At 35.0% G+C, this 27,992-nt stretch overlaps 1 protein-coding gene across 1 annotated transcript; it reads right to left on the bottom strand.

Annotated features, from left to right (window-relative positions):
- Positions 1–23: 23 nt before the first annotated feature.
- Positions 24–25,194, bottom strand: LOC131159516 (probable proteasome inhibitor). The gene is made up of 9 exons (XM_058114493.1): positions 24,803–25,194; positions 23,556–23,727; positions 23,296–23,442; positions 17,758–17,847; positions 1,796–1,873; positions 1,622–1,656; positions 1,471–1,531; positions 1,279–1,356; positions 24–513 (listed from the first exon to the last, which is right to left on the bottom strand). Exons 1-9 carry the CDS (start codon positions 24,978–24,980, stop codon positions 441–443), a joined length of 912 nt encoding a protein of 303 aa, XP_057970476.1. The 5' UTR covers positions 24,981–25,194; the 3' UTR covers positions 24–440.
- Positions 25,195–27,992: the final 2,798 nt, after the last annotated feature.

Here is a 27,992-nt window from a genome sequence, read left to right as displayed (position 1 = left end):
ATTGATGACCACTGCACACCAAATTTTAATAAACGCTTAAAATAGAAATTTACAAGTCACAAATTTGAAGGCTTAAAATTTACATCCTCCCGACTCCAGCAGAAGCGTAAGAGCCCTCAACTTATCCTGCTAAGCAGCCTCTCTGCATTTGCCGCAGCAGACGAGAGCAGAAAGAGAGGCTTTCAGCACAAAGATGCTCCATTTGCGGCAGAACCCTTAATCAAAATGCTGCACCCAATCTAAAATGGCTAATAGAACACCTTTTTTATTTGCAAAATACATATATATCGAACATCCTATAAGCAAGAGACTTTGAAGAAGAACCAGCCATTCTTTATGTTTTTTGCCTTTTCCTTCCACATGGAGGGGTGCAGGGAAGAACGGAAGGTCAAAAAAAAAAAAAGCAACAGGGCAGGGAGGGGAGAGAGAAAGGGGAAGCACTATATATAATCAGACCCACTACCAAAATGCTCCAAGTCTGGATGAGTTCCCCTTGCAGGTCTCTGTGGATTCCTGCACAACAAATATTTCAAGAAAACAGAGTCAAATGCAGGAACTAAGAATGATTTCGTTCGTGTGTGAGTGTGTGTGTGTGTGCAGGTCTGGTGACTGATCAAAATCTTGAGGACAAAATTCTAGTTCACATACAATATGCATAAGAAAGTTGAGCTCCATGGAAAATCCCTTACTACCCAGGTTAATATTTTCAAAACCACATTTATCATATTCACCCAAAACATTGGCAAAGGTTTGATAGTTCCAAGCTATAGCAGTTCACCTTGTTCAACAGCCAAAGCTGTAAACCTGAATGATGAAATAGAGATGAAATAGAGCACATCACTCGAACTTCATATTTTCCAGTGATTGCAGTGAACTAATTCATGAGTTCAAACACCATCCGATATGCCAGGAATTAATTTAATTATGGGGAGTTGGAGGCAAGCACAGAATGCAAGTTCCAAAAAATCAAAAAGATACTCACTATATACAGGCAACCAGAGAAATTTGGATTTCAAAGATGTGAAATTTTGTGAAAGAGAATTTGAAATTTGTAATGTATAACTAATGAGCATAACCAACCACAATCATCTCACTAGAACCAAAGCCACTAACCACATTTTTAGGCTTCGCAAAGAGCCTCTAAAGCATCTAGTAATCACAATACCGAGTATTGTGCAACATCAAGGTCATTAAGTCTCACATTCTCTCATTTAGTACAGATAAGTAGTCTAATTAGCAGAAATAAAGAAATTAAAAAAAAATTAACATTTCAAATACCTAGTGTATCGTTGAGGCTCAAAACCAGGAACACCAGGTGGACCATAGGGATCAAAACGAACGCCTGGTGGGATAATTCTGTTTCAGTCCATCCAATCAAAATTAGGACCGTCTTAATATAACTCATCAAAATGTCTCTGACTCTCTGTGCACATTTCAGAGAGAGAGAGAGAGAGAGAGAGAGAGACTCACGGTGGTCCAGGTAAAGTAGGTCCTCCACCTATCCCTCCAAACCAACTAGGATCATTAGGTCCTGCTTTCACACAATGAAAACCTTTTCAATATTAGAAAAATGTTTCAGGTGGTCATCCTCAGAGATAAAACACCTGCTAACATCACGCACCTAGAAGCATGCCACCTCCCCTGCCAAAATCACCCCTATAAGACAGTTGAAACAAATGTAGAAATCAACACATTTTGAAACTGCGATTAGTAAAAAAAAAAAAAAATCTGGATAACCAAAGAAACTGAATAAAAGGTTAAAATGCTGAACAATTTCTTGGTCATATTAAAGAACCTGATAGGGTACATCCCAGCGCCAGGACCAGGTAAAAGATCACTGCTACCAAGTGGATAAACAGGAGGATATACAACTCTACAGCAACAACACCACACAAAAGCGACTCAAACAGTTGCACAGATAAGTTCCAATATGGCATAAAATAGTGGAGATCAGATTAGTAGCAGTGTGAATCAATAAATTATTTTTAATGGATCACAGATGTCCACAAAATTTGAACAGATGACCAGTTCAGTATAGATCATAAATCACAACGCTTTCCACGAAAATTGCTAGATTCATGACGTAACATTTATTCTGGACAGATAGGGAATGTGTGTCCAGGTATGTAAACTAAAGAAACAGATACATTAGCTAATTTTGCTATTAAAATCAGGATAGCTTTAGGCTTGGAGATAGCGAACGTCATCATTAGTACGTATGCTCCTCAAATAGGCTTAGCAGAAAATCTTAAAAGACAATTTTGAAAAGATATGGATAATATTTTACGAGAGATACCAATGTCTGAAAAGACATTCATAAGAGCTTATTTGAATTATCACATTCAAAAGCATAATTTAAGATATGAGAGGATACATGGAGGCCATGGATATGGAGATAAAAATGAGGCCGGTGATACAATCTTAGATTTTGCCATGTCTTACGATTTGATTATGTTGAATACTTGCTTTATAAAAAGAGAAGAACACTAAATAACCTTTAAGAGTAGGTATAATAAAAGCCAAATAGATGTATTAACTAAGAAAAGAAATGATCTATCTTGTAAGGACTGTAAAGTTATTCCAAGTGAAAGTTTGGATACACAACATATAGTCTTAATAAAAAATGGAAGAAAATGAGTAGCATAAATCAACACAAGAGAACTAGATGGTAGAACTTGAAGGGAGATAATATGGTAAAATTTAAAGATAAAATGAACAAAGAGTGTGATTAGACAATAGGGGATAAGGTTGATGTAAATAATATTTGGAATAGAATAGCAAATTCTACCGTAAGCATAGCAAAAGAAGTTTCAAGTGAGTCCAAAGATAGATACTCGGGTCGTAAAGAAAGTTGGTAGTGGGATCAAGAAGTTCAAAAAATCATTAAGACAAAAATAAATTGGTATAAAAGTTGGCAAAATAGTAAAAATATATAAAATCTTGAAAAATATAAAGAAGTGAGAAAAAAATGCAAAAAAAACTATTAGCGAAGCTAAACATAGAGCTTATGATATTAAATATACTAAACTAGATACAAAAGAAGGAGAAAAATACATTTACAAGCTTGCTAGAGCTAGAGAAAGAATATGCAAAGATTTAGGTGATGTAAAATTTTATAAAGGGCGAGAATGATAATGTCTTAATTAGAAAAGAAGACATAAAAGAGAGGTGGTGGGCATACTTAGATAAGTTGTTTAATGAAAGTTAAACGAAAGATTGAACATGGAAGTGGCAAATGAAGAGAACATAAAAAATAGAAGATTTCTTTGCAAAATTAGAATCCTTGAAGTTAAGATGGCATTAAAAAGATGAAATGTTTGGAAATGTTTGGAAATCTATAGGATCAAATAAAATACCAATTGAAGTTTGGAAATGTTTAGGGGATAAAGGAATTATTCGGTTACCTAATCTATTCAACACTACTATAAAAACCAAGAAAGTGCCAGAAGAATGGAAGAAAAGTACCTACCTTAGTACCTTTGTACAAAAACAAAGGCGATATTCAAAATTGTAATAACTATCATGGAATTAAGATTATGAGTCATACAATGAATTATTGGGAAGGGTAATTGAACACAGAATAAGATTAGAAATGAAGATTGCAAAAAATCAATTTGATTTTATGTCTGGGAGATCAACAACAGAAGCTATTTATCTTTTACGAAGTTTAATGGAGAAAAGTTTAGGAAAAAGAAGAGAGGCTTGCATATGATTTTATTAACCTAAAGAAGGCTTATGATAGAGTACCTAGGGAAGTTTTTTGGTGGGTCTTACAAAAAAGAAGGAAGTTTGCAGTAAATATACAGAGGTCATTAAGGATATATATGATAGAGTTGTGAGTAGCATTAGCATTGTAGGAGGTGAATCTAAAGATTTTCCAATTACAATAAGTGTACATCAAGGTTCTACTTTGAGTTCTTATCATTTAACTTTAGTAATAAATGAACTAACTAAGACTGTCCAAAATAAGATCCCTTGGTGTATGTTGATTGGTGATAGTAAGAACGGAGTAGAATCTAAGCTAAAACTTTGGAGAGCCACATTAAAGTTTGAAGGGTTTAGGATAAGTAGGAATAAGACTGAACATATGAACTTTAATTTTAAGAAATGTAAAGAGTAGCAAAAAAGAGAAGATTAAACTTGATAATCAAGAGATTAATCACTGATAGATTTAGATATCTTGGATCTATTATGCAGGTTGAAGGGGAAATTGAAGATGTAGTACATAGAATTAAAACAGGCTGAGAAAAATGGAGGAGTGCGTTAGGTATGTTGTGTGATCGAAGAATGCCCTTAAAATTAAAATAAAAGTTTTATAAGACAGCTATAAGGTCAGCTATGTTTTATGGCTCAAAAAGTTAGGAAATTAAGAAATAGCATGTACAAAAAATAAAAGTTGCTAAGATGTGAATGTTACGGTGGATAAGTGGTTTTAAAAGATTAAATTAAGAAATAAGCATATACGTAATAATTTATCCATAGCATCAATTGAAAACAAGATAAGGGAGGGACAGTTTAGATGATTTTGGCATTTGAATTGTAAGCCAAGTAGAGCACCCGTGAAGAAGAGTGAGTTAGTTATTGTGTTCGGCATGAAAATAGGTAGGGGTAGGCCTAAAATAACTTTGAATGAGGTAGTGAGGAAAGGATTTAATAGCCCTTAATCTAATAGAGGAAAATGCTCTAGATCTGGTGAATAGGCGGAAAAGAATTCATGTAACCGACCCCACCTAGTGGGACTTAAAACTTCTTGTTCTTGTTGTTTAGCTAGTTTTGCTCAAACAAAATTAACTAATAAAGATCATCATTCAGTATGTAACATTCTTTTGGCTTTGAATTTTTTTTTTTTTTTTCCTCTGTGTTGCTCTTATCCATTTTTCTCTATTTTTAGAAAGAAAGGATGAAAATAAAGTGAAATATGGTTGTGAAGTTTTTCAAAATGCAAAGGTGAAGGCTTTCTCTCTCCCTCCCTCTAAATAAATTGTGAAATATGGTTGCAAGCAAAGGTGAAGCCTCCCTCCCATCAGATAGCTTCACCTACAAATACAAGTTTTAGCTGGTTTTGGTCAATCGTTTGCTATATAGCATCCTTTTGGCTCTGAAGCAAAGGTGAAGCCTCCCTCCCTTCAAATGGCTTCACCTACAAATATAAGTTTAGCAAATATGGTTGCAAGCAAAGGTGAAGCCTCCCTCCCTTCAGATAGCTTCACTTACAAATACAAGTTTTAACTGGTTTTGGTCAATCATTTGCTATGTAGCATCCTTTTGGCTCTGAAGCGAAGGTGAAGCCTCCCTCCCTTCAAATAGCTTCACTTACAAATACAAGTTTTAGCATTCTTTTGGCTTTGAATGTTCTCTCTCTCAAAGAAAGGTTAAAAATATAGTGAAATATGGTTGTGAAGCTTATCAAAAATGCAAAGGTTAAGCCTCCCCCAACCCCCCAAAAAGAAAACAAAAAAAAAAAGAAGCTAATCTTGATTATGGCGTGTGATTCTTTCACGTACAAGTTCATAAGATATGATAGAATTTAGGAACTTTAGTCTAGAAAAGGAAGATAACTAAATAAAATGCTTCACAAGGAAAAAAAAAAAAGCTGAAGATAGCAACAATGTTGGCTGAATTTAGCATAGCCTCTAGCAATATAGTCTGAACAGGAATTAATTTTTTTTAATTTAATGGGTACATTTATTTGGATAATGTCTTTATGATTTGAATAGTTTGGTAAGCAGTATTTTCATGTATTCCAAATTTCAAAATTAGTTTTCATATTGCTCAAGCATTGCAAGTCTATAAATGGCTTCCCTATACTAGTTTTGTTAGGAGTTGAATAAAAAGCAAATTCTTGGACTTTGGTCTTACATCAAGTTGTGCCGGAACAAAACTCTAATTTTACATAGCTGTCAGTGTTTTGTCTGTGAGCTCCAGATTAATGTTGTGTTCACGATTTAAACTTAAAACCGCCTTAACCATTTCCATTGCCATCAAACTGCCAGTTCCTTCCTTGCCACTCAATGTCTCAACCCATAATTTGCAAACTCAGAAAGTTGAAATTGATTTTTTTTTTTTTTTTAATGTTCTGCCCTGAGGAGCAGGAGCAGAAACAGAAACATGAAAAGGACAAAAAAGGGGTTGCGGCGACAGAAGAAGAAGAAGTCACTACCGTCACTCCTCCAGAAGCGGAAGCAGGGGAATGGAGGCAAGAAAACAAAAAAGGAAGGGTTGCTAATTGAGCCCTCCTCATTGCAACCTCCAGCTGAAAGCTAAAGATCACAAAAAACCAGACCAGTCTGAATCAATGTTGAGAAAATCCAAATTTCAGGATCTTAACATACGATCCAGAAATCACAAGATTACTTGACTCACTTTTTTCTTTTATGGCAAGATCCTCATAGAAGAAAAATAAAAGAAAATCAGAGGGGAAAAAAAACTAAAAAGAGATTCGAAACTCAATATAAATCTTTCAACAATAAAATCCTTATGGGATCTAAATTTGAGACTTAGGATCATGCGATCTTTGGGATCATATGCCTCTACGCATCATAAAATTTCAATAAAAAATATAACAAATTGAATCTCTTAAGATTTCACTTGGTAGACTGCTTTTATTTATTTCAAAATCACAACCAAATAAAAATTTTAAGTCAAAATATGTGCCTTAAAAATAAAGAAAAAATGCCCATTTTAATAAAAGCATAAATTGGGGTAGCATGACATGGCAGGGAAAAATAAAACCTTTTATCAGAACATAGTAGAGATAAACTCATACAACCTCACTTTATCAAAGATCACTTTTCTCTTCCAAATTTTCTCTATTTTTGGATTGATGTCAGTCCATCAATTTCACCCCCTCATAGATCAAAGCTTGGTATGATTTTATTTTCACATATCTTCAATCATAATCGTTTCTTCCTCTGACACAGTCTCTTACTCAATCCTTCTTTTTCTTCTAGCTCTCTTAAATATATTTTTCCTCATTTATTTTAAAAAAGGTAATCACAAAAGCACCTTTGCTTCATTATTGATTAAATATAGCTTTTACAATAAAAAGGCATAACTCAATAATATTTTTTTTAGTCCCTAAAATTTAGGCATGCAGTTAGATAATATCATTAAGAAGATTTTCATTTTCCTAATTTCTATCCAATTGTCAGCTTTGCAATTACATAGATTCTTAAAAAGGTAGACTGACAGCCCCTTTTGATTGTAAATATTATTCTGTGATTCTATGAGCCAATCTTAAAATCCAATCCAAAAAATCATAAATAAGCTTCAACTCGAATAATGTAATCTGATGTGTGTGTCTACTTCAATTCAAGTAATGTTAGCTAGTGTGTGCGTGTGTGTTTTGATAGAAGATGTTAGCTAGTGTTTTGCCTGCTTGGCAACTCAAGGTCAAGTTATGTTTCAACTGGAGGAGTGACGCAACATGTGAATCAGGGTTTCCAACACCTCAATGGAAAGGCAATCGAGGACAATAGAAAATAGTGGTGAGATTATAGTTCTATTGAGTCGCCAATAACTTGTTATATGTCCTGGGATTGGTTTCACCAAATACTACCATTTAACTAAAAACTTAGCTAGCCCATCAGCCTATGCAATCAAAGTTGAGTTCAGGAGTACAATTATGCTACTGAAAGATATTAGTATCCCCTGCAAACCGACTCCACAAATACCTAATTAGGCTTGAATTATCTCAAAGTCAATCATGATGAAATTTAATTTACTCAAGTTATTTTAATTACCTCCTGTTTTTGCATTGAATCCTCTGGCAACACAAGCACACAAATTTCATCTCATCTCATCTCAAGAAATCCCAAAAGAAAGCAATAAACCCACTTCCCAGCTCAGTCGTCAAATGTATGTTAAGTATTGTTCAAATTCATTTATATTACCTTTCCTTTAAAAATTGAATAGAATTCTTTACGAGCTTTCAAAGTTCAGAAGAAACTTGAAAGGATTAAATTGTCTTTACTTTCACGCTCTATTGTCGCATTCATTTTAAGATTTTTTTTTTTTTTTTTACCTTTCCTTTAAACAATCAATCCCTTCATGCCCTTCCATGTGACATAGATCATATTATCCTCTTGAGCAATACCAGTCATCTAGCGACTCTAGCCACCCTTCTTGATGGTGCAAGTTTCTTTAATACACACTTTATCGAGTCCATCTGATGTTCAATCAATTGGCTGCTCATGCCAGCACACAGCATGTTTGCTCTGGAAATGAATAGTTGGCTTCATAGTTCGTAAATTTCTTGCTTATATAGTAGAAGTCTGCCCTGTTCATATAGAGGTATCACACAGACTCAAGACACTAATTCATTAATACAAATCACTACATGTTTGCTCTAGAAATGAATACTTGGCTTCATAGTTTGTAAATTTCTTGCTTACACAATAGAATGTCTTCCCTCTTCATCTAGAGTTATCAAACTGACTCAAGACACTAATTCATTGATGAACAGGTCACGCTACATGGTCTGCATTCCTCATTCTAACGTTCTAGGTTATTTTTTCATGAGCTTAAGATGGGTTAGCAAGGGGCAGATACTTGTGAAAGGAATTGACAATATAGTCTAGTCTCCCTAGAAATATCTAATCTCCTCCTGAATTTGTGGAATGGGCAGTTCCTGGATAGCTGTCAACTTATCAAAATCAACCTCAATTCCATTTTCACTAATCACAAGCTCTAACAGCTCTCCAAAGGTGACCCAAAATACGCATCTTGCCAGATTGAGCTTGAGCTCGAATTTCTGAAAGCTTTCTTAAAAGCACAATGCAATCTTCACCAAACTGATATTTTTGCCATTATATCATACATACTTCTATTCTTTATGCATCATGTTGTGGAAAGGTATGACCATAGCTCTCTAATATGCTGCCCCTGCATTCTTTAAGCCAAAGGGCATTACCTTGTAACAAGAAGTGCCCCAAAGTGTGATGAAAGTAGCTTTCTCCCAATCATGCCAATTTGATCTACCAAAAGAATCCAATAATAGACAAAAATATAGAATGTTTTGTTGAGCTGATTACCAGGACATCTGTGGGAAAGGGGCTTGCTCAGTTTAGATCTCTATAATCAACACATATTATAACCTTCCCATCCTCCTCTAGTGCGGGAATAAGTTCACTGGATATTTGGATACTTCAAAAAACAATCTGACTTCAAACTACTTTTTAACCTCCTAATTGATTTTCAACAACATATCCACTTTTATTCTTCTCAACTCATGCTCAACTTTTTAGCATCTTGGATTAAGAGGTAAGCTATGTGCGACAATATCAGCACTCACTCCAAGCATATCTTGATATGACCACTAACACATCTACATATTCTTGCAGCATACCAACTAGTTCTCTTCTTTTCTTGAGGCAACAATAAATATAAATAAACAATTTAATAATGATCTTGAGAAAAGCAAGCATTCTACTCCAACCACAAGAAACAGCAAAGATTGCATTCTCCCACAATCTCCTTGCATCCTTACACCTCCCAAAAACCTCTAAACAGCATCAATAATAAGACCTTTAAAACTAGGCATACTCCACTCTCACCAAACAAACAAAAAAGAATATTACATAAATTTCAAGCCACAGAGCAATGCAAAACTAAGTGTGCACGAGACTCATCATTATCACAACACATGCCAGGAGTCAAAACCTTACAAGATCCTCTACTCTGCAACAGATTGTTTATGCTAACCTATTAAGACTAGCTGTCCACAAAAAAGCCTTAAACATTAAAGGTTACCTTAGCCTTCCATGACAATTGGCGAGAGGAGAAGGATAAGACAAACAAATCAAATACAAAAATATTTACCTGAGAGTAAAAAGTGTCCACAGTCCAAATCCTAACATCCACTGTGTAGGAAGGTCGAAGAGAATCCATTAAGCAAAGAAAGCTGCTCAGTCTTCCCATCATTAATATTCCTTCTGAAGTCAAAATACCCAGAAACACAATCCCCAGAAGGATGAATAGGTGCAATTTGACATGTGGAGGCAAAAGGGAGAAGGAAAAAGCAATAAAAATAAAACACTCTCCTACACAAATTTTCCTAAAAAACAAACCTGCGAACCGTTCTCCACTTCATATTTAATACAGAGAGAGAAAGAAGAGATGAAATTTGCACAATGAACTTCTAGAGACTTTCACAAAAACTCTAGTTCCAACATTAGCATCCCACCCATTGCGCTGCAACCTAATTTGTTTATGTTTAAGAATTTGACTAATAACAAAGAGATCTCACAACTTTTTTTTTATCTTTTGATAGAAAAAGAAAATATGTTATTAGAAGAAAAAGGAATGTAAATGAAGAATGGATACGAAATTTTCCTACAATATAAAAGCCAACGGTGTACAAAAGACAATCAAGATAATAAGGCCTACCAACCCACTGGACATCCGAAAAACAGGTCTCCCTAAAAACAACCTGCTGCAAAAGCCTAAATGACTTGATATATCTATCCTATCCCAAAACAAAGATCCATTCAACCTAATTCTATTAAACATGCACAGATTCCATTTGAATCAAACCCCTCACAAAACAGCAAACAAAGCATATCCACACGAATGAAAAACATCCTTACTCTTACTTCTCCAAAAACCTAGAAAGAAATAATCAAAAGACCTTCCACTGTCTTCGGACAAACCCAATTTTTTCAGAGAGTCCAGGCAACCTGCTCCATACGTGCCTGGTAAATGAGCCTGGTAAATGAGCAGTGTAAAAAAGATATGAAAGGTTCTCTAAATTGTTAAGGCGCAAAAAATAAAAAAGAAGGAGATCGTGCCTTTGAAGGGCTCCCACACTGCAATGGAGTTGGTGTTGATTCAATTAGGAAACACCAACCAAATCAATGATTTAATCTTCAAAGGAACTTTCACCTTCCAAATACAACAACAGTTCAAAAAAGACATGTTAGATCTAATCAGATGATCAAAGAAGGGTCTACAAGAAAAGGACTCTCAACAAATCCAATTTCCAAACTCAAACATCCCTCTCATTGAAGGGTGAGACTCCTCCATTAGAGAGACAAAGAATAGATCTCCTCTACCTCCCAATCATCAAAATTTCTTCAAAAATGAAATTCCAAGTAGAATTATTATCACTAGAGATCAAAAAAGATGAGATACCGGCATCATGGACAATGGAAAGGCGATGAAAACAAAAGAAAATACTAGGTAAGGCAAAATCCCCCAACCAAATATCTTCCCAAAAAGTGGATGGGAGGGGGAAAAAAAAGGACAAACTTGTGAAATAAACCTCCAAGGATTCTCAAAAGAAACATCAAATACCCAAATTTGCATCCCAACCATTCATGTGAGTCAAACAAAAGATAACCCCCAAAAGGAAGGTCAAGCTGAAGAGATCTAAAACACTCTAACTCCCTATTGCTCAAATTGATACCCACCAAACCAATCCTCGACAAATTTATCTTCAATGCCGAAATCTTCTCAAAAATCCTAACGAAGTAAGGACCTTGTGGAATTTCTCAACACTAAAATAGTGACATTCAAGAACCAAAGATAAGACACCTCCATCTCCTCCCGCCAGATCAAAATGCCACCACTCACCCCTAGATCTTAAGCATGAAGAACACTGCCTACTCAAACCATCCACCATCAAAGTGCACAAAAAAATTGATAAGGGATCCCCTTGTCATAACACCCAAGTACCTCTAAACCTAAGATGACCATTTAACAACCAATTGACATATTAGCACAGCAAGGCAATCTCTAATCCAGTTATACAATAGCATCCCAAAACCCTTCTTTTGCAAAACTCCTCCTCACATCCTCCACTTTCTTATTAGCTACCAAAACTGCATCTAAAATTTGTCCATCTTTAACAAAAGCATTGGTCCATCAACACCGTATCCCCCAACACCCTTCCGATTCTTTTTGATAAAACATCAGTTAACACCTTATAAACACTAATCACAAGATTGATTGGCCTACAATCCTTCAACCTTCAAGACCTTTCTTTTTTGGGAATGATAATAATGAAAGTGCAGTTAATACTCTTATACAGTTGACACCCCACTATTATCGAACTCTACAAAGAACCTCCTAATATCATCTATCAAAACTTCCCAACTATCCTAAAAAAAACATCTTAAAACCATCCAGGCCTAGTGACTTATCCCTATCCATCTCAAACACATCCCCTTCTGACTGCCTCGAATTCAGAAGGCCGCTCCAACTAATTTGCTGCCTCTTCCCCAATAGGGCTCCAATCAAGCCCCTTCACCATCAACCTTTTCTTGCATTCACTAGTATATAGCCATTCACAACAATTAGTAATATCATCCCTAAACTGCATGTGGCCTTGAATCTTAACTCCAACTCCTTAATGAGAATTTTCATCCTCCTTCCATTTGCCACCCTGCGAAACAACCTCGAATTACAATCACTCCCTTTAACCCAACTAACCCTCAATTTATGGCGCCAACTACTCTTTCCCCTCAGCAAAAGCACCTTCAACTCATTGCAAGAAGGACCCTTTCTAACCATAGCAGTCAGAGGCATGAGGTTAGCCGAGGCGCAAAGGGTATTTGAAGCCACGGCGCGAGGCGAAGGCGCACAATTATTAAAATAGTGTAAAAAAACTATTTGGGGTAATTGATATAAGAACATATGAATATCTAGTAATATTAGAATTTAAAATATTAAAACATTCAATAAAAAAATTGAAAATTTAATAAAATTGCCAGGACAATTCAACATAGTTCAACATCAAAAGAAAAGAGTACAATGAAAGATTTCAAAGTATAAAAGAAAAGAGTACAATAAAATATAGTTTGCATAGGAGAGACACTGGTTTAAAAGATTTCCTTGATATAAGCATTGAAGTGATTCTCCGAAGTACAACTTGCGTCCCTTAAGTCATTTCTCTTTTAATTTTCACATGCGATCAAATTTATAATTGATCCAAATTCTCTTAGATAAATTTTAGCAGCACTAATTATAATTGAAGATTTGACCATACAATAATCACGACTTGAATTTGTATTACAATGATTCTAATGATTTAAAATAATACTCATAAAATTTAATATCAAAATTAAGTTTAAATTGTCACATTTGATATATCAAAACTTTCTTGAAAATACTATGGGAAGAGTGAATATATATTATTTTAATGAGTGGCATAGAAATTTTGATCATATAAGAATTACTTAATCATTAACCTTTTGAAAATCCTTTTTCTTTTTTTTTTTTGTTGGGGGGGGGGGGGGGGTTAATTCTTTAGAGCAAGCTGTATCCGAAATCCAATCCTAAGAAGACCGTAGAAGCTTGAAATCCATTGTGATCCATTGATTTGGGGGGTTACATATCCGAAATCCACCATCACCCTCACATGACATAAGCAAAATGCAAAGAGGCAGCACTATGCAGGCAGCAGAAAGAAGAAGAAGAAGAAGAAGAAGAAGATGAGCTCGCTGCTGGTTCGAAACGTTGACGACGACGTGACGAACTCACGGCTGGTTCGAAGACTCGCAGACGAACCCTCGAAGGCTCTTGCTAGTTCGAAATGTGGAAGACGAAGACACGAAGGGTCGTGCGACTCGTTCTGGTTCGAAATGTCGAAGACAAACTCACGGTGCTGGTTCGAAGGCTCGCATACGAACTCACACTGCTGGTTCGAAGGCTCGCAAAGGCTCTTGCTGATTTGAATGTGCAAGATGAAGTCGAGAAGGGTCGTGAGGCTTCAAAGGGTCGAAGAGGACTAGGGCTCCTGTTTGTTTGAGTTGAATGGGGGCTAAGACTCTGGCTTTGGCTATTTCTTTCATTTAACAGACTCAAATTTTTCAAGGCGCGCCCCACTATGCCTATCGCCCGTCTGCGCCTCATCTCGCCTCACTGCGCCTCTTGCAGGCCGCCTCGCCTTGCATGGTATGAGGCGCTAGCCTCCTCGCCTCTCTGCGCCTCGCACCTAGGCGCGCTTTTAAATACTATGTTTCTAACACTATCTTCCTCCCCCAATAAATCATCCATGCTAATGATATCATTCAAAATATTGTTTTTCTTCTCCATCATACTCCCAAACACCTCTTTATTCCAATCCTATAGCTTGTTCTTGACAAACTACAATTCTCTCATCACTTTAAAACCTTTCCACCCCTGAACAAGGCACTCCTTCCACCAATCTCTAACACTATTTTGAAAAGAAGGGCGTGAATGTGATAGCCATACATCGTTGAACCAAATAGTGGTAGGGCCCACCAAATTGGATTGGAGTCCAAGAGAACTAAACAATGATCAGAAATGGGCCTAACCAGCACCAGTTATGCAACATCCAACAACAAGTCTTCCCAAACATTCGTAGAGGAATATGACAAAGTGAGACGAAGCTTGTCTATCCCCAGACGCCACCCAAGTGATACAACCATTTTATTCTGGGACACATCTTTAAGGCCCTAATCCCAAATAAAAATTGAATTTCGTCATGCTATTAGTCACCCTTGAACTCCAAAAATTTTCCCCTCAAGTTTCCAACAACATTGAAACCACCCCCACCACCCAACCCGGACTATGAAGCCCAAACAAGCTGGCCAATTCTTCCCCAAAAAAAAAAAAAAAAGAAAAGAAAAAACTCACTCTGAGAATACCATGCACAGGAAATAAGATGTGAACCACCACTCCCCACTCCCCTAACTGGCAATGAAAAAGACCCTAAGATACAATCTTTAAACAAGGCAAGTTTGGAATCCCAAGCCAATATTTGGCCCCCTAAACGTTTTTGTAAAGGGAAAGACACCCACTCTTTAAATCTAGAATCTTAAATACTCGAAAAGAAAAGAGCATCTATATTTCCTAGCCTAGTCTCGTGTAAAAACAAAATATCCAGACCGACTCTATTCTAGTTCTTTAACAATTTTCCTATTATCAACCCCCTTGAACCTCTAAATTCCCAAGATAAAAGCTTTCATTAAACTCATCAATGCCCCTAAAAACGTACTCTCTTTCTCATAATTAACTGAAGATGCTAATCCAATCAATTCTCTACTCAGTTTGTTGGTGGTATTTTCCCTCTTCCCAACGCCCTCTTTTTTTAAGCCTAACCTTATTCCCAATAGGAATTGACATACTAAGACCCAAATCATCAAGGAGTTCCCAAACAGCCTGATTTCCTCTCTCATCCCCAAAAAGGTCAAAGGTATTAAGATTAACCTCAGGTTCTAACTCCTTATGAAATTCTTAATTCAGAGTTAGAATGAAAAGGCACAAAAATGGAAAAATTACCTTCAGGATTTGCAATGTACCCCTGCTTGGATTCCACAAGGTTGTTCTCCAAATCTCTTGTCGTCGTGCTGGGACTAATAAAGGAGTTTGTGATTATGAGCAAGAGAATTTGGAGTCACTAAGAGAAGGAATGAAATAGAGGGAGCTTCTTCTAAGAATTATAATTCTTGTGGGTATGAACTTCAGTATTTTATTGCTGGGTTGGAGGGAAATTCAGCAGATAAGGGCGTAAATTCCGAGGTTCATGTTCATCATAGCAAGTGCAAATGGGTTTTGAAATGAGGGAACATCTTGAAGATAATTGAGATTCTTCATATGAGAAAAAAAAAATTTTAAAAATCTAAGGGAGATTCAAAAGGTGTTTTAAGTATAGTGGAGGAGCCAATTGGTAAGAGGGCTAATACTAACAAGGATAGAAAGAGATGTGGACATCTCAGATGATGATTGTGTAGGCAGTAGTGATTTTGAATGTGACAGGGGGCTACTTTTGGACGAATTCGGGGTCAGTATGGATATTCCTTCAACTCTCCTTCTGATCACCTTGGGGACCTATCTTATGTGTCACTGCCCCCTCTAAAAGGTTTGGATGGAATTAGTATTTTCTGAGGATGATGTTTCTAATGAAGAGCAAATGGTAAGAGATGGAATTCTACCCGCCCCAGATCAAGAAATTTATGGGAAGGGACCTTCAACTTCAGAGGTTGTTCCATAACTTGGGCCTCGTTGTGGAGGAAATGAAATTAGGCTTGATGGTGATAATCTAAGGTGAAGAAGGGTCAAAGGGAATTAGCTAATTTGAAGTGTTCGGTGAATTATGATGGGAAAGAGTTAAAAGAGCAGTTCCTTGGCTAATTTTTAGTTGTTTAATTTTTTTTATATTTTATTTTAGTTTTTACTTTTGCGAAAATGAGTGTCTGGGGCCAAGCCTGATTAACACTTCTAGGCCAATAAGTTCCTATTCCATTTAAAAACATCCCCTTTAAATTTCGATGATAACTTAGGGGAACTCTTTCACAAATCCCTTCATTCCCTGCCTCAATCATCTTCTCTCCTTCGTTGACCCCCCCCCCCTCCCTAGTGTTCCACCATCTCCTTTGCACCAAAGCCTCGCCTAACACCGTGACAGACGTGAGGAAGCTGGTCAGGAAAACTGCCCCATGACAAAAACTTGTGGAGCCAAAATCTTCACAATGTAATTTTGGCATAACCCTTCAATCATCATCGTTAGCTCGGTTGCACTTTGTACTAACCTTAATAGCCTCAAAAAACTACGTTCGGACCCCTGCCTCCTTTCCCTCCAGAACACAAATCATAGAACCCCTGTTTGGGTTCTTCATAGATAAAAACCTTCTGAAGCTATTCACTCTCAGTCTCACCAAAAGAAAATGCTTTGGGACTTTGAAAGTTCTAACACATGGATTAGCATTTTGCGAAAAGAAAAAAGTGTAACTCTTCTCAAAGCCATCTTCTTTCCTCCCATGAAAGAAAAACATTGAAAAATTGACAATCATTCTTCTTTGTAATTTTAAAAAATCACCAGTCTCCACAAATTTTTCTTTTTACCAACAAAAATTTTAGCCCCCCCCCCCCCCCCCCAAAAATTGACACTTACAGAAAATGAAAGGTAACAAAATCAACTAGACACCATAAAAGCATAGCCATCAATGGATATTCACCATATCAACTCAATGACAAAAGCTTCAACATAGGAGATATGACAAAACCCATCTTTCCATTTGACATAGTGTTATAGGAAAATTACTTCAATCTACAGTTGTTGTCTTGCTTAAGTTGCCTTCCCCATCCATGTCTATGCCACAAAGAAGAGAAACAAAAACTTCTATGCTGTGCCTACCAGAGAAATAACAGCTATGCTTCTACTAACATCTAGGAAAGTCAGAACAGGAAGTAGTACTACTATCTACCATGGGAGGTAGACACATTTGGGAAGAAAGAACTTGCAGGTAAACCTCAAAAGAACTACTTTCTACTTGTTGCTGAATGATAGACCACACAAGAACTAATTATTCAAAGATAAGCCACTCTATCACCAGACCTACTGAGGGACCTACCATAGGATATGCTACTCAGCCTACTCTACCTACTTGTAGACAAAGCAGAACATATAGATGGTGAATGTTTAATATATCCAAGGAAACAACATAATCATTACCAAATATTACCATAAGTTACAAAAAACAGTCCGTCTAAGGGCTTACAGAACACTAACGAAAAACTTTCAAATGAAAAAAAAAGAAAGAAGAAGAGAGAGAAGGCATATAAAATTAATGAGAATTCAAGTTCATCAAGATGCATATTATTAGGGTTGAGTAAGTGCTATAACAAAATATGATTACTGAAGACAATAATTAGAACAAATATTGTATGATGTAAACTTGCATTGCATAGGAAGGTTCCTCTAAAAAAAATGTCAACCAAATGTCAACCACTGTTTTTTGTAATTTATAAAAGTATATGTCAACTAAAACAAGAATTCATTCTTCTTTGGAATACCTTGAGGGATAAATTTGGGGGCCTTGAGGCTCAGTAAGTCCCACACCAGGCTCTACTGGGTTATGTCTGGATTCTTCTCTTGTTCTAGAACTGGGGAAATTTCACAGAACATTCAATTAAAAAAATGTGGGATTTTTTTTTTGTCCTCAATGGACAATTTAATATGCAAGAAATCAATATAAAAAACCATTCAACCACTCCAAATGTCAACCGCAAATATCACATTATTAAACATTGCTGTAACCTATCATATAAATAGTTGAAATTTGAATACATAAACTTCAATATCAATACACCGTCAAGTTATTGTGAAGGACAGAAAGAAAATAGATTCCGCAGTTTCTCTTGCCTTCATCTTTGAATCATCATCAAGCATTAGAGATTCAGGGCAAAGATTTTAAAAAAAAAATTAGAAACAATATATATAGCAAAAGCAACCAAATCTTAGTCCTACAATGTAGGGTCAGCTACATGAATCATCTTCCACTATTCAGTCCAATATAGGAAAAAATCCTCTGAAAGTTCAGGGCAATATCTTCCGCTGTTCTGTACCACCTTGTGACACTAACATTAACTAGCTCCTCACATACGCGTTATTTGGCTTCCATTCCAAGTGTTCAAACCATCTTACCTGCCCTACCCTTTATCTTATCTTCAACAGGTGCTACACATAACTTTCCACAAATGTGTTTATTCCTATGCTATCTATCTATATACAACTCATAAAGTTTGATGAGCCAATAGTCCAATATTGAACTAGAGATGGAAGAAAATACAGATAATCTATATCAACATCTATATCACCATGTATATCTCAATACCTATATCCATGTTCTGATTTAGAAATCTATCATACTGAGTCATTGGATCACACAACTCTTAATAAATTAAGAAACTCTTATAGCACAAATTAAATTCAAATACAAATTGTACTGTTGACAGTCACTTTGCCCACAACCTCTGGCTATGAAGCACGGATGCATGTTCAATGCAACATAGATCACAATTATAGCCATATAACCCCCTGCTCCCTAGAAACTCTTGACATAGCTTACAGTTTCTGGTAAAAATATTTAATTTATAAACCACTACTATTGTGGTTCAAAGTGGGATAAGATGGCCACCATGTGTTAGCTTGAGTGTCAGTATCTACATGAGCGCATCTATTTATCTATCTGTCTGCACCTCTCTCTTGATATAGTTAACATCTTAGTTGTAAAAATTGTTTAGTTTATAAGCCATTTTTCTTGTTTCCAAAAGCAAGATGTTGTGGTCTCTCTCTGTGTCAGAGCATGTGTGCATGTCTATGAGCACACACTCTGTCTTCAGTTGAAACTGTTCACTTTCTTTTTCATTTCACTTTTCAACTGTCATTAACCTTTTGTTTTTTTCTTTTGTTTTTTTTTTTAAGTTAAGAGAATTTGAATTAAGTTTTTGACTAGTTATAAGAAGTTATTTTCATATTAATGATGTTAGTTGTGGGTATATTTTTTCACAAAAAAGCTCCTTATGACTTTTTACAAGTGTATGTAACTATGTATTTCTTGAAACTCATTTTACGTGGTCTGTTAGATCTTTCTACTTTACAATTCAATATGACAATCAAATCTTATAAACCTCCACCAAATCCCATGTGAAAGGGGCAATTTTGTCAACCTTGACCCTTTCCACACACTCTAAACATTTCAAACAAAGTGAAAAATAAGTCCCCCCACCCCCCACGCCCACCCCAGAGGCAGAATTGCATTAAACTTGCTTGTTGACTCCAACACTGCTACCCACTTATATTTTTATCGTTTTAGGTTTTAAGCTCTCTTAGGCCTTTTCTAAACTATTTTATGACTTTTTATTTTTGGCTAATGAAGCACAATGCAAGAAACATACAACAACAAACAAGCACCGAGTCATGAATCCTCTTCCACCATTCTACATTTTTTTATCAAAAAAGAATAAGTACATTCATAGAGGAAGGATGTATAAGACAGGAGCATAAGGAACCTCTAAAAAAAGTTATAGAAAAACAAAACAATTAATACAAAGCAGCAAACAAATCAAGCTGAACATCTTCCACCATTCTACATAAACCAAGGCAATATCCTCTTAAAAATGAAGGACTGTCAAATCCTTCCTACAATCACAATCTATGTGATTTTGGATCTACCCCTCCCCCACCTAGTACCACAAGCAATAGCCAACTCACTCCTCACTCATGCATTACTTGGCCCACATTACACACGCTATGCCTAATTTACCATGAATGTGTTCATTCCTCAATTTATGGAGTGATACAACTCATACACCTTAGAATTCTCATTTTGGAAACTTTTACTTTTGGATATGTTGTTTCTTAGTTGCCCAAAATTAGGATACATACAGCATGGCGGGTCTAATAGTCACCCAATGCCAAGATTACGCTTTATCAAATATATATATTAATTATGGAACAGTGTTTTATTTGTTGGAAAACTGAAAAAAAAAAAAAAAATCAAAAGGTAGATTGAGACAAAAGGGTTTTCACCAGTGCAAGTGCAATCTCCCTCCTTCATTGGTTTAGACTCTATTTTTATTCTTCTTACTCACTTTTCATTTTTTTTATAGAAAAAGAAATTCATCACTGAGTGAAAGAAAGAATACAAGCTGTTTCTTAGTTGCTCAAAACTAGGATACATACAGTATTGCAGGTCTAATAGTTGTCCAATGCCAAAATTACACTTTATACTAACAGTGTTTATTTCTTGGAGTACTGGGGAGAAAAAAAAAAGGTAAAAAGGTAGATTGGGACAAAAGGGTTTTCACCTGTGCATGTGCAATCTCTCTATTTCATTGGTTTAGACTCTATTGCTATTCTTCTTCTTACTCATTTTTCTTTGTTTTTAAAGAAAATAAATTCATCACTGAGTGAAAAGTACAAGCTGTGGTGAAAAGGACACTCTCCAAAGAAAAGCTAAAAAGCAATTACACATTTTTTTTTCTTTTGCCACTGTCATAGCAACCTGCATCAACAATTAAGTTACGTTTTTTCTATTGGTAAAATTTGAACCTTGGATCTCCCAAGCCCATCCCAACCCTTTACTGTAAGCTAGGCCTCAAGGGCTTAATATTAAGTTCTCTACTTATTCAATGTTAGTCACAAGGATATGATACTTTTCAAGGTAGCTGTTTTTAAGTTTATGCTTAATAACACAGTGCTTTCACAAAGCTTATTTATGATTTTTACTAATGTGTTTACATTTTCTGAATGTTAGTTTACATATTTACAAAATCACTCTATTTTACAATTCAATATCACAACACAATTTTGTAGACAGTCCATCCATCCCACGTGTAAAGAAGTGATTTTTTATCATCATTGACCATTATTATTGCTTTATCTTCTTCATCAAAAATATTCATTAATACATAAGATAATGAGAATCCACATACTTCGATGTTTCATGCATCCATGGTATGTGAGAGAAGTGTTCGAACATTGTCAAGTGATCAATATACTAACAGTGCCCCACGCTAAGCACAGACTTGTATCAACCCTAAGTAATAAAGAAGTTTATTAATCACTAGACCATTTCTTAAAACAGGAAAATTCAATTGTATGTTAATCCACACTATCAATTGAGCTACCAAAATATTTTTAGGGTATCTCCTTAATTTTTTAGACATTGCACATATGGTTTAAGCTCAAAAATTCAAACACAATTCTATATTATTCAAGCCTAACTTCCACCCATGGTCTAAAATTTCCACCAAATTGTGGAAATTTCCATTGTAATTTCTGGTTTCCATCACCCTCAAAATTAAAATAGCAGTCAATTTCCATCTTACATAATTTCCATTAGAAATTTGAATGAATCATTCGAAATTTGTCAAAATTTCAAAATTTTAGTCAAACTTGTCAAAATTTTAACTATAGAATGAAATTTCCTCAAAATTGAAATGAGAGATTTAGGATTGTCTCTTAATTTTTTTTTTATTGAAACAAAAGATTATTATGAGGGCTTTTGAAATTATATGAAAAAATAAACTTACAACAACATTTCATTTAACCATTCATGTCTAAATTGTCATTATTTGTATAATAAACAACATTTAAATAATTTATGAATTTCATTTGTATTAATGAATAGTTTAATGCACATTATCTTACAAATATGTTTGAAACACTTATTATATTACAACTTTTCCACCTCATACACAACATAGATGCTTTTAACTTGTAATATATTACTCCTTAAGCTTACATTATTATGTTTATTAACCATTTCTAAAGTTTCATAAAAGAATTTCATGCTTTACTACTGATTTCCACTATTTTTTCAAATCAAAATCAAAATTGACATCGAAGTTTCCATACTCTTGGAGCTTCGAAATTTGAGTTGGAAATTGAAATTTAAGATCTTGCATCCACCCAAAAACCGCAACATTTAATTTCAAATTTCACAAATGTCAATACCAACCATTTGCATGTTTCTCAAACTATGCCAGTGTAAGCACATGTTTTATGCGCAAAATATTGTAAGTCAAACCTATTTACCAAATAATAAATCATAAACCACAAAACAAACATTTTTCCTACTTTACAACAAAAAAAAAATTATAATTAAACAAAAACATAGCCCAAGTAACAAATATTTTAAATTAGAAAAAATAAAAAATATTTTCAATTGCGCTAAAATTTATTATTTTCTTATTCAAGTTTATCGCTTTGCGTGTTTGAGAAGGTGGAGGCAGTCTTTACAGAGCGAATGAAAGTATATTAACTTTCAATGAGAGTGCATGAATTTGAATGCGTACCTTCTCAAGCTAAAAAATTTTATTATTATTATTATTCTCCAAAATTTATTTGTTAAGAGGTTCAAAATGAAAACAAATAATTGGTAGAAAGCCTTCTTTTTAAATTATAATAAACAAGGCAAAAGATGCTAATCTCCCCTTAGGTTTGACAAAAAGACAATGACCTCTTAAATCTTCTTAAAATTAATATTTTTTCCAAAATTAACAGCAGTTAGAATTGGAATATTGGGGGGCAAACAAGGCCTATCCCCAGCTTTTTAATGTGTTTTTTGAAATTTACCTAGAGCCAAAAAAAATTCAAGTCCTACACATGTGTGAAAAGCACAGCTCCTTTATAGCATGCCTATAGAATACAATAACTCAATTATCCATACACAAAACAAGTGGTGTTCAGCAAAAGGCAGAGGAGGAAAAGATGGAGAATGTTGTGGTGGTTCTTCCTTTTTTTCCTCTGAAATAAATAACTACCACCTTACGTTTGGGAGAGGCTTTGGATTTGGATTTGTGTAGATTTAGACAAAATATGATACAAAATTGTATTGAATTTTGTCCAAATCCACCCAAATCCAAATCCAAGGCTCACGTCCATGCTCCCAAGCGCAGTTTCAGCCAATACAATTCTAGCCAGAATATACATTCATTTATGATCACATATAAAAGGCCAACAGTACTCTTACAAAAACAATATAATGTCAGTGTACCAAATAGCAAAAAGATATAACATTCAACTCAAGGCTAAAAAACAGATACCTTGAAGGTTTATCAGATGGACGGCCGGTTGAAAAATTATGCATTTTAGAAAATATTTCCTTTTGCAAGCTCTTCACAAGCTTATCCAAATTCTTGAACTGTGTAGCATAATTGGGCCCATTGTTTTCCCCAACATAGTCCTCAACACTGCCAGATACACCAAAAATTATCCGCAATTAAAATTTCAACAAACACAAATCTAACTAAGAAAAAATTAACCAATTGCACAAACAGGGACATATCAAAGAGAGGGGCCCTACTTGATTTCAAGATGTACAGGCTCAGAACCACCCTCGCACAAAGCATCAACTAGCAATTTATTGTTCATGACAATGCACTTCAACAACACTTTCTTTGAATCTTTTTCGGGGTTTGTGTAGACAAATGCATACTCTCCATCTTGCTGGTTCCAGTGATCAATTCCCACCTCATCTGCCCACACCAAACACATCAATTTCTAGAAATGCATATTCAAAAACACACACTAGCTCAATTTGAGCATTTTTGTTTGAAAAAAATAATAAAATAAGAATGAAATAATTTTTCAATGTATTTTTTTTTCTATATCAAATACATTTAAGAATGAAAATTTGTTACGTGAGAATAAAAAATTAAAGAACAATAACTCATCATCAAATATTTTCATTTCTTTTTTTACAAACGAGAGATAGCATTGCTTGAAGACAAGATACGGGAGGGGTGGCTTGAATGGTTTGGGCATTTGAAATGCAAGTCTAGTGGCGTACTAATCAGGAGGAGCGAGTTAGTTGTTGTTTCTGGCATAAAATGAGGTAGCTCTTAATCTAGTAGAGGAAAATCTTCTTGAGTGAATTGGCCGAAAAGAATTCATGTAATTGATCCCAGGACTTAAGGCTTCTTGTTATTCACTTGCTTTTTTATAACCAAATATAAAAAATGAATTTTCATTATTTTTCTTTCTTTTACTAGGCTGTTTATATAGCCCAGTAGGCTGTTTATATAGCCCAGTTCAGAATTTAAAAGGCATTAAGAAAAAAAAAAAAAAAAAAAGGAATCCTCTTTTTTATGTTCGACTATCAAGAAAAGTGAGCAAAAAAATAAAAATTTAATTTTACACATGATTTCTTAATTTTTAATTATATCAGAATAAAATTTTCAACTTAAATAGAATTTGATAGAGAGATTATATGTTGAAAAATAAATTCACTACTTTTTTTTATTCTTCCTCCAAAGAGAATCCTTAATCCAAATGTACACAACAAATTTTTGTAAATAAAAATCCATTTTCATTTTTTATTTTTATCTTTTTGGAATATCGAGAATTAAGGCCTGGTTAGTTGTTGTTGAGAAAAATCAAATGTCAATTCTGTATAAAAACTAAATTTTCTACCTAATCCACCATATCTGTTCTTTTTCATAATTTCTTTTTTTAATTTTTTTTATTTCAAAAGCTGCCTCAATGTTTTCCCTGGTTCCAAATTTTGCCACACATAAGATAAAAGAAGGAAAGATGAATAGACACAGTTACCGGAAGAGGTTGAAGAAAGAGCAGAATTGGAGAAAGCGGGGGTTCCAGTGGCCGTGAGGACGTAGCCGGAGGCGAGAAAGGTAGCATGAACGGCGAAAGCAATCTTGTCGTGATCGTTTCTGAAAGATGGCCTCGATGCCCTAATTAGGGTCATCACTGTTTTTTCATCAGCTTTCATTTCCTCCGTCGATCCGATGATTCTTTCTTCGATTCCCGACTAGGGTTCCTACGGAATCCGAAGGGAGCAATTTTCAAAAGTTTAACCTGCGCACCGGGAGTGGGAAGCGGTGACTTGGTTATCAAGCTACCTTCGGAAGACCACGAATGCTCTGCTCTACACGCTACTGAAGGAATCCGGATGCTACCATGGGCTGGCAAGGGAACCTACTTTTTAAAACCAAAAATGCCCTCAAATTACCATATAGCCCTTAATTAAACATGTGGGCCAGTGCATACCAACATACATGCAAAACATATATAACATAAGCGTATCATAATCAAAAAGTATAATAAAATCACAATGGAGTAAGGTTACAAAATTTTAGGACTAAGTTACGGGTATTCAGTTATCTTTCATGAAATCATGAGAACATTACAAACTCATAGAAGTGAGACTTAAAAGCCTTTTGGACAAAATAGCTCTAGGAAAAGAGAAAACTTAAAAAGTCATAGATAAGCACACAAGAGATTTTATTTCTCAAACTTGTTCTGATGCATTCTCTCTTACAAATGGAAAGATAGTCCCGTATATAGAGTCTCAGGGATAAGCACAAGCGCAAAACTTTCTCTTGACATAACATAAAGTAAAGGTAGACAAAGACTTAAAGTAGATAATGATATAAAGATGAAAGTGGGTGAAGACTTTGTGGTGACGACTGACAGATGACGCGACAAAAAGTGACAGCACATGGGCGGCTGCATTTGTGCGGGAGTGACCCGCCACCTTTAATCACACTAAAACTTTTTGACTTACACACAAACTTCCAAATAACACACTATTATAGACTTTGGATGTTGAATATCAAACAGAGTAAGAGGCATATGGGGCTACATATGATGTGATGGTGAGAGGTTGAGGTTGATGTAATTCTCATCCGTGATATCTCCATGAATTGGATGGTGATATGTTGGTGGATCAAAAGGATAATCATTGGTGTCCATTGGATCTTGAGAGTCTTGCATAGTATCTTTGTACGATTGTGGTTCAGGTGTTGGGATGATGTCTGGAATGGCATGGAGGATTTCAGAGTAGAACTTGAAATCATTCATCTCACAGAGATACTGGAGCAATGGAAGTTTATAGTTCGGCCATGAACTAGGGAAGTCATAAAGAGTGTCCCATTCATAGGTCTAATTCTGTGACCAGAGGAGATTCCTGTTGGAGTTATAGAAATACGGTTTGTGCAGGATGAAGACACTGTGGATGGTAGATGCAAGCAACCAATCTTTCAATATGAGGATCTGTGAATCAAGGGTTGATGTAATCCTCATCCATGATATCTCCATGGATGGTAGATGCAAGCTGTGGGTCAAGCTTCCTAGAAAATAATAATAAATCCAATTACAAAATACTTTTACAGTTTTCTAATTGTTATGTTCAATAAATTTTTTATTGTAAAGTAAATTTTGAAAGTATAATAATTAAGTAAAATAATTATAATAAATTTTATTTTTATTAGAGTCATTCTTTAATGTGAACTATTTGTGATTTTATTATTTTTGATCATATTTTGATTATATTTTTTTATTTAAAGATGAAAATGATTATTTTTTAATTAAATTTTAAATTTGTTTTAGTTTTATAAATGTTAATCAAAAAGATTGTTCATTTCTAGTTTTTAGTTTATGTTTTTAGTTTTTGGTTTTCATTTCTAATTTTTATTTCTTTAATTTTGACATTGATACGAAACAACCCCTTAAATTCTTCGTCCTTATGTGATGATTGAGAATTACATTTTCTCATTTATTAAGTTCCTCATGCTCAAAAATATACAAGCGTTCCCATAATTTTCTAAATTTTTCTCTATTTGTTTGATAATTTTCTACAATTTTAAAAGATTTTTAAAGAATTTTCTTCAATTTTTCCTTATTTTTGTGATTTTTCCATTTCTTATTCAAAAAGTCCCAAAATGATTCCTAAATTTTTCATAATATTTACTACTCTTTCTATAATTTTTACTATTTTTATGAATTTTAATTATTTATTGAGAATTTTGAAAACATTTTTGAAAAATAAAATAAAATAAATTAATTAGTTTCAACTAGGCAAACTAGTCTAAATCGGATAAACTAGTCAAGGTCAACCTAAGTTTACCCAGGTCAAACTAGGTCAACCTAGTCAAAAAGGGAGGTGAGGGAAAGTGTCGCATGACACAAGTAACGTCACTCTGACTCATAAAAAGGCACCACATGACATCTCTTGATTGGTACAAAAAAACTTCCCTATATTGCTAAGATAACGATTCAACCATCTAGGGGAAACACAAAATGGGCGCTCAAGATCCTGCCATGTGTCACAACTAGAGAGTGACACATGTCACATTATCACTTTTTTTGAAACCTCATAAATGACATATGGCAGGTGATATGAGCATGACGTTACTAACCAAGCCCATAGTGCACCACGTGGCGCAAGGTGCTTGGTTCATACAACATATAGGCCGCTAACATAGTAGAAATCTAACTGTTCAGAGAAAACACAAATCTAATTGCTAGAAATGTGTTACATGTCATCACGAGATTATGACACGTGACCTACTACAGACGGCCAAGATTAATCAATTAAAATTTTTTTATTTTTTTATTTTTTTATCAAATCAAAACAGGATGCATAGCAGGGTGATACCATGCTAACGTCACCCTAGTTGGTGCCTAGTGCGCCAAATCATGCCACGTGCCACTTATTTGGGGTGAAATATAGCCCACCAAACCTTTTTTTTTTTTTTTTTGCAATGCATTTTGCATTTACCACATGGTCAATGATGTCGCAATGACTTCACCTAACAGACAAGAACCCGCTGCAATGATGTCACATGTTACCTTCAACTAGTGACATGTGATATGTACAACTTTACTTTTATTTTTATTTTTCTTTTTAGCGAGATGCAACCAAAAGTTGGGAGATTAGGCAATTTCACCATGTTTCACCTTCCAATGGATGAAACATAGCACTGTGCGAACTCTTCGTTTT

Source organism: Malania oleifera, chromosome 7, assembly GCF_029873635.1.
Source record: "Malania oleifera isolate guangnan ecotype guangnan chromosome 7, ASM2987363v1, whole genome shotgun sequence".
Lineage (NCBI taxonomy): Eukaryota > Viridiplantae > Streptophyta > Magnoliopsida > Santalales > Ximeniaceae > Malania > Malania oleifera.
This window is presented reverse-complemented; position numbering and strand designations above follow the sequence as displayed.

Excerpts from the sequence above, each read along its gene's own strand:
- LOC131159516 (XM_058114493.1), bottom strand. The coding sequence starts at position 24,980 with ATGAAAGCTGATGAAAAAACAGTGATGACCCTAATTAGGGCATCGAGG. Across the intron at positions 23,443-23,555 it reads CCTGTACATCTTGAAATCAA|TGTTGAGGACTATGTTGGGG; the intron begins GTAGGGCCCCTC and ends TGTATCTGGCAG. Across the intron at positions 17,848-23,295 it reads CCATCTGATAAACCTTCAAG|TTCTAGAACAAGAGAAGAAT; the intron begins GTATCTGTTTTT and ends AAATTTCCCCAG.